The following is a 12,229-nucleotide window of genomic DNA, read 5'->3' as shown; positions in this document are numbered from 1 at the left end:
GAGGCATTTGAAATGTAAAATGTAAAGTGCTTTTCATATTCATTTTCTTGTTCCTATTGAGTGGATCTGAGCAGAAAATCTAACCTATGTTTCTTTTCTTTCTTGTCCTTTTATTTCCCTCTCTGCTTTGGTTGCTTCTTTTTTCTTAGCTAATTCACACCATCAGTGTAGTGGATAGAGACGAGCCACAATCTGATCATCGCTTCTACTTCACCCTGGCTCCTGAAGCCTCCAGCAATCGACACTTCACCCTGCGGGATGTCAAAGGTGAGAGGGCGAAGGTCCTATGTTTTCACCCAGGAAATGCCTGTTTCTTAGGAGTGTTTTAATCCAAACCATGATCTTTTTCCTAATCTTAACTTTTGTCACGGCAAAACGGTCATATTTTGTGGACCGAATATATATGTCCGACCGAAACGACCAGCAGCTCGCATGCTCTGTACCCGGCTCAAAGTCCCCTTTTTTCGGGTACGTGAACCACCAACTACCCCTGATACAACGAAGGTCTGTAGCCAGCGTCACAAAGCTTTGTAGCAGCTTAAACAACTAGCAACTGCCACTTGGCGTCATGTAGCCTACCTCGTAGCCAGCCGGCGTCACGTGACCAGCCGGCGTAACGTGACCAGCCGGTGCTCTCCTAATTTTGTAGGATATCATACGTTTTGGTGTGTATACATTTTCGTACAATATCATACAGACCCTTTCATGAGAATGTGTTGCTCTGAGTACATTTGGTGAAATGCTTGAGGGCATACTGCAAATGTGGACCTTATGGTAATATTGAGTTAGTTTAAAAGACATGCAGTTTAAAAAACTTTGTATTTTAGTTACCTCATTCATGTGCCAGATGGTTGATGTTTTTAAAATAACAATTCAACGAGTACACTACCAGAAGATTTTGATAAAAAAAAAGCGAATGCAAAGTTTTTTTTGTGCCTTGGCATGCACCAGATTATCAGATACTTTTTTTTATTATTATTATTTTTGGATAAACAACACCTGTTCTTGTCCTCGTAGCAGAGTGATACTATTGGAAAATATGATGTGTGCCATTGCATGCCTGACACTCTGTACTCATTTAAAATTGTCTGAAGAAGTTTGCTCGACTGTACAAACTGCATCACTAAGCTGAGCTTTTTTTCCCCACAGTAATAGCATTTTATACTAATTTCATTTTCTTTTTTTTTTTGAACACTTTATTTAACACATAATCTTTTCTTGATTCCTCTTAAATAGCATGTCAACAGCCTACAGCTAATTTTCTCAAGTGTCATCATGAAAATGGCATTCCGTTAAAACTCAACATTTACACATATCTGCACAATGTAGGGAAACATTAAAATCACTGAGCTCCCCAGTGATGACTTTGCTTTGTCAGGAAGATTAGTTTTTTTAAGCTTGTCTGCGCTTGCAGATCCCTCGTTTAAGGATGTGTACCAAAGTGAATGTGACATCTGGCTAAATCAAGATTGATCTGACACCGGGAAAATGTCAGGGAGCAGCCCTAGCAAGGGAAATGTCATAGTGTGAAAAGGCAATGAGGCCTGCTGCAGTCCCGCTCCCATGCATGTGAATGGATACACACATAATACGGGCCTTGTGTAAAGTACACACACGTGTGTGTAGACATTCAGGAAGAAGTACGACAGAAGTGTCCCTCTGGCTCTTTCTTTCTGTCTTGTACACATTCGGGTAATACACACCAGTGCATAACACATACACACACACCACAACATCATGCAGACCACTACCTCTCTGTGATTGTGTGTATGCAGATGATTAGGGAAACTCATTAAATGTCACAGTATATTGTTGCTTAGATTTAATGTATCATGTTAACTTTTGCCCCATTTCCCCAACATACCCAAACATACAAACACACACACAAATACACACATTTGTTTATATATATGTAAGACATATGTACTCATGAACAAAAACACTACCTCAGACCATGTATGTATTTTGGTAAAAGACAAACAAAACCCCACACAGACTTTTGATCCTCCCACCCCTCTTTTTTCCACTCTGGTGTATCTTTTCATTGACACATTTGTCAGCCTGTCACTTTCAATCTGTCACTTCCTCTTTTCCCCATCATGGCCTCACATGGTGTTCTGTCTCCAAGCCTTGACACACAATGATGAAAAGCCCCTCCCATATTGCTAAACTCTTTTAAGTTGTTGATGGCAGTCTGCAGAGCAAAACCTACACCACAAACTGCCATCATGTTACCTGGAAAATGTCCCCCATCATGCTTTCAAAAAATGTCATATGATGGGAAGCTGAAGTAAAAAAGAAATTCACCTTTTAGTGGATTACTTTTACTTCTTTCATTCCACGCATTTGTGAAAGGTTTTGTATTTCTTATTTTTTTTGTATGTGGGTTGGTCAGTCAGGGACAACATTTCGAGAGCCTTTTTGCACATATTCCACTGTGGGAGACATTTATAAAGCGTGAATGGCAACACTAAAGTGATACAACATCATCATAAAGTACTATGCAGTACCACCACCAGTGATTAAAAAAACACTGTAAAAACCGGGCAAAAAAACTGAATAAAGCAGTTTCATGTTAAAAATCTATTTTTCTAAAGCAGACAGCCGTGGAAGAAAATGCTGTGTTAAAGTCAAAAAGGACAAACTCAGGGGCGTAACATTCTTGTAGATACAGTAAACAGTAATATAAAGATTGTTCTACATGAGCCAGAGAAGCTGTAGGGCGACATGGATAACGGTGATATATGTTCTGCGAGATGGATTGCTTGGTATCCGCAAGTCTACCCACAAAGCTTCTCTGATTCTATTTGTCAAAGCCTCCTCCTGTATTCTGTGTTACATTTATCTATGTCTCCGGGAGAGGGCTGATATATATACACCGGTGAAGTTTAATTTCAAACAGTGACTCTCTCACTCATTTTCTTTCCTGTTTTTGTTTGCTGAAAAAAAAAGAACATGATAAATGTTAATAGCACAAAAGCAGTTCTCTTCCACAGTGAAATCGTTCAACCCTAAGTTAAACTTGACAGTCCTGACACCCTTCATCTGGAGTCCTTGAACTATGCATTATGGCACATGATTTATTGAGACTATGTATAACAAGGATGGTGCTTTTCTTTTCATTTGACCATTTCTTGATGAAGTTGCTTCCATTTTTATTTTAAACATCAAACATCTAGGCATTTAGGCAAACATCTTACATTGACAAATTTCAAGTCTTAAAAAAACTATGATTTTAGTAATCAAATAGGCCGACACTCCCACTTGTTTCTACGTCCATGAGTACAGTGTTGAGTTCAAAGAACTCACTGGATGGAGTTTCATCAGTTCTACTGCAGCCTGGTTAAAAAAAACAGACATCAGTGAGCAGACAGGAGTGGTTTAGGTCTCAAAATATTAAGGCATTCATGTGTAATTCTCTGCTATTTCCTTCTCTTTCTGACCCCCACCCCCTGACACACTCGCACCCACTCACCCAGACCACACAGCTGGCATCCAGACCCAGCGATCAGGCTTTAACCGCCATGAGCAGAATGTGTACTTCCTGCCTATCCTGGTGGTTGACAGCGGGCCTCCTTCCCTCAGCTCCACAGGCACCCTGACCATCCATGTCTGTGGCTGTGACGCAGGTGAGAGCTACAATAGGAGCTGCGCCATCATTAACATTATCATCATTGTCACCTTCTGCATCAGCAGTGCTAAAAAAGTCATCTACGTGCCACTGGTTTGGTCAGCAAACAGTTCTTATCAGCTTATATTTGTGGAAAGCAAAATAACACAAGGCCACAAATCTGCAGACAAATGGCCCTCAAGAGGGATTTCAGCTGGGTGAAAATATAATATATACATAATAAAAACTTTTGATAAAACAGTGCTTAATCCTTGTCCACTGAAGTGACTCATAACTAGTGTTAACTCTGTATAGTAAATGCTATTTTCTTCTTTGTGGAACACAGAGGGAGCCATCCAGTCCTGCAATGCCACAGCCTATGTAATGAGTGCTGCTCTCAGCCCTGGAGCTCTTATAGCACTACTGGTCTGCATGCTCATCCTCATAGGTAAGCACATGGATGTACTCATGTATGTATGGATGAATGAGCAGATAAATGTATGGGTGTATGATGGATGACTAGAGCGATGGATAAGCACAATTCATTATTATTGCTTCTCTGGGGTCATTGCTAAGTTCAACTACTCCAGCAGGACCACCACAAGCACTACGCTCAATATTGGTATGTACTAGTAAAACGGCAAGACTGCAGGGCTGCACCTACAGTAAAGACACAACTCCAGGTCTGCTGCTCATACAATCATGCAACCAAGCATGTGTCTTTTAATGGATTGAACCCTTTTAGAAGTTATCTATATTTCAGGAACAATATTGCACATGCAGTGGCAGAAAAACTATGTTGAATGACAAAGATGATTGATTTTTCATCTTTCTTTCATGAGGCTTTCCTGTTGGACATTTTGTTGCCACTTTTCTGAGGGGAAAGCTTTTGTTTAAACAGGAGCACAGATGACGCCTGGGTTTATGAATGATATCAAGCCACTTTGATCCTTAGAACACAGATGGAGAGGGAATGAATGGGGATAAAGTGGAGGGGGTTGAGAGAAAGCAAAAAGGCAAAAGAGCTGCCTCAGCACTTGTATACCTCTGGAACCGCAGGCTTTAAATAGACGAGGCTTTCCAGATATTCTGTCATTTATATACACGTATACACACATGCACACACTAATACACATGCATGCACACGCTCACCCTCTCAGAGCCCGAAGAGGTTTAGTATTGTCATATCTAAAAAATGTATGAAGTAGCTTCTCGTTCTTCCCCCCGCTGCACGTCTTAGCCTCCCACTCCTCAGTGACAGAAAGAAACGACAACGCTCTCCCGGTGTTTTGTCTCCCCCGCTTGCGCCGTTACACATTGTGTAGGCAGTGAATGATGGATGATGTGACACCAGGCAGCTTTAACTGTGACTTACATTGCTATCTATTTCTTTTAAGAGCTTTTCTAATGAGAGTTGTTAAAACTCTGTCTCCATTAACCAAACTATCAACTGGAATGAACTTCAAAAGCAGAGCATCATTTATTCATCATAGTTTTAAAAGCCTCAACAAAAATGTTATGTACAAATCTGAGGCAACCTCGGCTGGCTATAAAAAACTGTTTGCGGTGTATCGTGGTTTTGGTGTTCTGGGCTTGATGATATGCCCTCAAAGGCTGTTGGAGTTGAAAACACTCGAGATTCTGGCCTTAAAACTTGTGGAAAGCTAGACACTGTGCAGGGAACTAGAGTTGTGTGGTGCAAACATAATCTTTTTCATTGCAGCCTTGGTTATTTGGATGAAAACATACATTACACGTTATTCAGAATAACATGCTTATTGTGAAGACTGTGATGCTTCAACTATTTTGGTATTTTTTCATGTTTTGTGTCATTTTGATTTAACTAATGATAGTGCCAGTGACTCTAATCAGTCCATGCAACTTTGAGTGACTAATACTGATTGGTAAAAATGTTTATAATAATATTACCTTTATTTATAAAGCGCTTTTCAAAAAAAGTTACAAAGTGCTTTACATTAATTTAAAAAGCAACAACAATGACAGAAATGTCAGAAACAGAAATGGCAGAAAATTAACAAACTAAAATTAAATCAATAAAAAGCAAGTCTAAAGTAGTGAGCTTTTAAAAGAGACTTAGAAGCTGACAATGTGTTGGCTTCCCTAATCTCGTCTGGTAGGTCGTTCCACAACTGGGGGGCCCGATCACCAGTTTTGACCAGGGAGTGACCAAGAGTGCCCTACCAGAGGATCTCAGGTTACCTTTAGGCTTGTATGGGGTAAGACGTTCAGCTATATATATTGGAGCTACCCCATACAAGCCTTTAAAGTGATCATTAAAATTTTAAGGCTTTCAGTCCCTCCAAAATTGACTGAAAATGCATCAAAGCATTGAAGGACAGGTTAAGTCGGAGTGGCTTGGCTTCTGCCAGTCATCATGTGGACAGTACAATCTCAGGGCTACAGGGTCTGGTATCTACCGTGTTGTGTGATAACAGACGCGAGCGAGGCATGTGGCAGCAATCTTATCGACTGCACATTGCGCTTAGACAAATAACTCCTCACCTATTAACTGCAATGCATTTCGTTCTCTCAATGTGCCATTACCTCTTGCTTCTTATCTTCTCTCTCACACGCACGTGCACATGCACACACGCACGCACGCACACACACACACACACACACACACACACACACACACACACACACACACACACACACACACACACACACACATACACACATATGCACACAACATCTACCTAACCAGCCAGCACTCCCTCTCTCCTGAGGCTGGACCACCTCTATTACATCAATTCTTGGATGATGAGAAAAATGAAAACAAATTTCTGCCTAATTATTTTACAAACAAACAGTCCCTCCATCAGTTCATTTATAGGCCTGATGTGATGAATCCATTCCACTGCTTCGCAGCATCTGCATGCATCTATGCCAATTACCTCCCATCTGCTTGTTATGAACTCCTGGGTGGGGGGGCGGCGGTGGCGGCGGCGGGTGGGAGACTACCAGCGCAGCCCAAGGGTAAATTAACTGTCTTGTCAGGAACGCTTATCGCAACATCTGTACACATGGGGACAGGCTTTGTATGTATAGGAGGCAGCTATACACAGGTACATATGCTTCCTACTAAGGTAAATTCTGTACATGTGTTGTATTAACATCTCCTGAGGCATGCTAATCTCTAATAGAATAAATAGGTTTCCAATAGGTTACAGTTTAAGCATCTGTGTACATAATAGGCAGTGACACTCATGTTATCAGTGAGGGAGGATTTTTCACAAATGAGGTTATTTGATTGTCTTTGCTTCAGACTGAACTGCCACATACTGTCACTTCTTCAAAACTATTCACTGAAAAAGCAGCTGATCTGCACGTATGAGGGAGTTCATAACATCAAGTTTCCGACCTCCTATTACTCTTCTCATTAGTGTGAATTTAGAGTAAGTGTCTTAGGGCCTGTTTAGTATGCATGGCAGTGTGCACTGCAATTTACCACAAACCATGACTGTTTCCTCGCCCCAGTGGCAATTAATTCGCCCAATTCATGGAGGAGAAGAATAAACACAATGGTTACAGACACCGCTTTCCCAATGGAGCCCAGCAAACAATGTAAGAGGAGAACGAATGTACATTATCAGTCAGAGATACTGCACAAAATCCCCCATTCAAGATCAGCAAGGCTTTTTAGGCTGGCACAGCTCTTTAGGCAAGGAACACACAGGGCGATTTCACTCCGCAAGTTATTTCTTAGGTCATTTATACCAAACGAAGACAATTACTAGGAGCAGCAACAAGTAATTTGTACAGATTCCATGTTTGAAACCGATGTTTGTTTTGCACTTGGCTCTAGAGAAAGAAAAGAAGAGTGGAAGGAGATGAAAGCAAAAGGTGAAACATGGTGTTTTATAGTCACATCTTGAAGTAAGGTCACTTGGAAAGAGTGCATTTGGCCATGGGCTTTGTTCACACTAATGTGCTTTAACATGTGTTAATTTCCTGCACACAGCACATAAAGTCATGACATTGATCTAGTTAGACTGAAACGATGTGGGCATATCTCATTTTCACAATGTATGGATGGGTGTTCTGGTGGAGCATCAAACAATCTGTGCCGTGCCGTCCCAGACAGCACAGGCCCCATTATAATTGATAGTCTTTTTATCTCTGTGGGCTTGTGGGCATTTGTTTTAGGCAACAGGCTATCTATTCCAGAAGATGCATGGTGCCTACTGGTTAATGATCTATCTAAATGTCTCTTCACTGGCATCCCTTTAGAGTAGTTGTTCATTGTCCCTGCTAAAAGGAAGAAAACGGGATTCTTTCCACTGTTACACAGTAGCACAGTCCATCGCTGACTGGCCACAGGAAACATCCTGCTTGTCACAGAAATTCATTATTTATAAGCCTGTTTTTTATCACCAATATTAAAGTGCTCATATTATGCTTTTTGGCTTTTTCCCTTTCCTTTATTGTGTTGTATATCCTTTTTGTGCACGTTATAGGTTTACAAAGTGAAAAAGCCCAAAGTCCACCCCAAATGCACTCCAACAGAAAACACTGTTCACAAACTGCTCCAAACAGCTCTATTGTAGTCCAGCCTTTACTTCCGTGACGAACGTGCGTCACTTTGGAACACATGTTATAATGCTCGCATAGCTGCTAGCATGGCACTCCCTTGTACTCTGCTTCTGACTGGCTAGTAGTCCTTACCTAGCTACTGCGCATGTACGACTCCCAACAAATTATTTCTCAGCATGTATGACAAATTACTAAAAGGCCACTCGTAGCTCTTACTAATTCAGATGATAATGTGAAGTGGGAGAGCAGGAAAAAACTCGTCCTAGGAAGAATCACATTTATTTGGATTAGGTATCCATTATAGAGATAGGAGTTAATAAACTGATCTACTACCAGCTACTGTGAATTCACACATTTTGGTATAGCGGTTAGTAGTCCTTTGGTTTATTTAATGAATTAATTCCTGCATAATTTTAGTGATACACATATGATAATGTCATGTTTGTATTTGTGAGTAGTTACCACATACTGTATATCAATCCCTGTCCACATCCTTCTTTGCTTATTAGTCAATCAAAAAGAGGCTTGATTGCTGTTTATCCATAAGACTATAGTTAATGGAGTTGTTCATTATATTTCTCATACACCCCAGTGTATTCTGTGCGAAATTCATTTATAACTGCCTGTAATATGATTTTATCATCACTGAAAATGATATTTGATGTTGCTGCAAGTCTGAGAGAGATCTGGTAGAGGTTTCATAGGGAAGGGTGCAGCCCCCAGACAGGCTGATGGAGTCAGGGGGCGGGTGTCAGAGCTGTGTGAGCTAAGTGAGACTTGCCTAATCACAAATGTACGCAGTAATTAAAATAACTAAGCTGAAATTAAAGCCTCATTGATTTATCTCTGCATACAGCCTTTGTTTTCCTCTCGTCTCATTAGCCTTAAATTGATCCATCTCTATTGCTTTCCCTTCTTTAATTCAGACTTAATTTTAGGAGGCATTTATTTCTCTTTGTAGGTGGTTGCCTCTTGTTTTAAGTAGTGATGGAACCACAAAGTCTTAGTTTCACTCGACTTGGATGAGTATTGATATACAGATTGGTCTCCATTAGGCCTTTTAAATCATATTTCTGGGCAAGGCAATCAGGATTGTGAAAAATCAATACTCATGCATTTGAAATGTAAAACTTGTGAATATATTATCCCCCCTCCTTTGCCCTGAGAGGTGAAATCAAAATCACAATAGAAGTAGTTAGAAACTTTCCCATGAAAAGTGCTTGTAAATCCATCATGCACTGTGCATGTTTGATGTGAAGCACCATACACCATGGACACATAGTATCACATTTATTTTCCTACAGTTGTTTTCTTTAGTACTGAATGCCCTGGATCTGAGTTTGGTATGTAATCATTCTTAGCAAGATTAAGAGGAATTCCATTTTTGCACGCAAGCTTTTTAAAGTCAGCCCGACAACTCTTAATCGATGGCTACTGTGCAGCAAGAGAGTTAAAGCCACAGATGTCTAAACGCTTGCTGTAATGACAGTTTATAAAATCCCTTAAATGGGAACCTGTCTTTCTCCTGGCTTTTATCTCGTCCTACTGTTCCGGTTCATCAGACAAATTCAACCTTTATGTTGTGTTGTGCCAAAACAAGGGGTTGCAACATGTGCACTTAACACTTAACAATATCAAGGTTTTTTTGTAAACTTGTTCAATTAACCTGTGCATTTTTTACCATTAGTGTGGAATTACAATCATTGTTTTTTCTCTCTCTCTCTCTCTCTCTCTCTCTCTCTCTCTCTCTCTCTTTCTCTCTGTCTTGTTATGTCTCTTTCTTCATCAGTCCTTGTCTTGCTGATCCTGACCCTGAAACGCCACAGGAAGGGCCAGAGGATGGCGGAGGATGAGGAGGACATGAGGGACAACGTCATCAAGTACAATGACGAGGGCGGAGGGGAGCAGGACACTCAGGCGTACGACATGAGTGCCCTGAGGAACCTCTATGACTTCCCAGAGGCCAAGAGCTGTGACTCTGGCCCGGACATCCGCTCACTGCCACAGTGGATACAGGCTAACCGGGTGGGTGGTGGTGCAGATGGAGCTGCAGCTGCGGCGGCAGACTTCTCCCTATTTAAAGGCTACATCCGAAAGAAGGTGGAACAGGCTGATGCCGATCTGTCGGTGCCGCCGTATGACTCCTTCCAGACGTACGCCTTTGAGGGCACCAGTTCACCAGCGCTTTCACTAAGCTCCATCCACACGATGTCCACCACCTCGGAGCAGGATTTCTCCTACCTCAGCGACTGGGGACCACGTTTCAGGCAACTAGCGGGCTACTACGCTCCAGAAAACCCTGAGGAGGAAAGGTCGTAGCACAGCTTCTCCTCTGCAGAGAGACGTTTAAACTCCTTCTCTGCCTCCCACTTCTCTGCCTCCTCTTCTCATCCTCTGGCACTCATCAAAGCCAGCACTGTGTACTCCTTAAAGACAGAGCACCACTCCTTTATCTATTTTGAAAGAAAAATCCAATTGTCAAACTTTGAAGTTTTTGGTTTGTTTTTTACTCTCTTTGTTTTTTTGTGAGAGTTTTTTGGACTCCAGCATGAGAGCTCTGGCGATGATATGAGAAAGAGTAACGAAAGAGATATCCAGTCACCAAAATTGTCATTTAGTTTGGAGGAGTTCCACTTTCTTCATAAATGAAAACTCTATTTTAAGCAGTGAGACTGTTTCCAGAGTTTCAGAGTATAAACATGATGTAGGTAAACTATGCCAAGGCAAACCTGTTTGACAAACATGTATTTATTTAAGGAAGAACTATTTATGTATTTATTTGTTTTTATGTATTTATTTATTTATTTACACCATAATCACTATGGCAACTGCAACAGTGAACTGAAGTGGTAAAGATAAATTGAGGGGAGGAGGACATTATTAAAAAAATGAGGGACAACATGGAAGAAAAAAAAATGGACTGCAGTGGCGGGGTGAGGTGACATCTGGGCCATAAAAAAATTACGTTCTGAAAATACAGTATTTGTATTTATTTTCTATGACCACTTTTGTAAAATAACCAACTCAAGACATTGATGAAAAGTAGAGGCAAGTAGAAAGAGGGAACAGATGGAGTGAAAGAACTGCAGAAGAAAACGTGCTGTCTGTTTAGCCGGAACGGTTGAGACTGACATACTTTTGCTGTACTTTAGTGATTTATAAAAGGGTTTTTGGAGGTCACAAACTGAGGACAATTGTGTGTTAACAATTTCTTTTCTTATCCTCTCCACAGCCAATTGTAAGGCAATAAGGCACAAACCGCAGCAGTGATTTAAGACTGAACAAAATGACTATTTCATGGAATTGGCTGGTTGCCAGCATTGTCCCACAGGGAGCCAATTTTCATTCCAGATTGTGTGTGTGAATTTGTTCAATTCATTTTTTATCCTGAGACATTTGATTTTGATATTTTATTTCCTTTGGTGGAGGGAGGGAGGGAGGGAGGGAGGGAGGGAGGGATGGAGGGGGACTAGTGACAACAGGATGGTTGTGTCTAATTAAGAGGGAGAAGGGTAACACATGATGAATGGACTGGTCACATCCACCTGATATCCGCAACCTATTCAATGTTGACCTTAACTTGCAAATGTATTTAAAATGATAAAAAGAAAAAAAAGATGAAAACAAATAAATATTTAAGTTTTTTGGTTAAAAAAGAAGCCTACATCTCACTGTGTGCAATAAACTTCAATTACTCAGTGAATTACTCAGTAGAAGAGTTAACAGTGATAACGCAAATACAGCATCCTTATCATTTGCCACTTGTTTGCTGAAGATGTCTCCTGAATTATGAATGATGGTGGAGCTACCTTGTGTTTAAACCAGGGGTAGAGTCAAAGAATAGTCCTAGATGAAAACAAACGGGCCATATGACAGCCAAACAAAGACTCTCCTCTCAGCATGGCTCCCTCCTGCCTTCTGCCAAACTACTGTAATTGTCGTAGTCACCAGAGGATGCTGAATATGAAGTTGCTTTCATCTTTATGATCTTCTGCTAAAATGGCCAGTCAGACAGTGGCTGATGTTCAAAGAAAGAAATACTCAGCTTTTTTCATTAGTAGG

At 40.9% G+C, this 12,229-nt stretch overlaps 1 protein-coding gene across 2 annotated transcripts in view; it reads left to right on the top strand.

Moving 5' to 3' along the window:
* cdh22 (cadherin 22) overlaps positions 1–11,550 on the top strand; it is a 96,722-nt gene extending 85,172 nt beyond the window's left edge. For both annotated transcript variants that reach the window (XM_028575564.1, XM_028575565.1), the window contains 4 exons: positions 150–267; positions 3,480–3,629; positions 3,957–4,058; positions 9,957–11,550. In XM_028575564.1, the coding sequence (XP_028431365.1) occupies positions 150–267; positions 3,480–3,629; positions 3,957–4,058; positions 9,957–10,486 (900 nt within the window). In that variant the 3' untranslated portion in view covers positions 10,487–11,550. The remainder of the gene's footprint in view (positions 1–149; positions 268–3,479; positions 3,630–3,956; positions 4,059–9,956) is intronic.
* The last annotated feature ends 679 nt before the right edge of the window (positions 11,551–12,229 follow it).

This window comes from Perca flavescens, chromosome 4 (assembly GCF_004354835.1).
Source record: "Perca flavescens isolate YP-PL-M2 chromosome 4, PFLA_1.0, whole genome shotgun sequence".
Classification (NCBI taxonomy): domain Eukaryota; kingdom Metazoa; phylum Chordata; class Actinopteri; order Perciformes; family Percidae; genus Perca; species Perca flavescens.
This window is presented reverse-complemented; position numbering and strand designations above follow the sequence as displayed.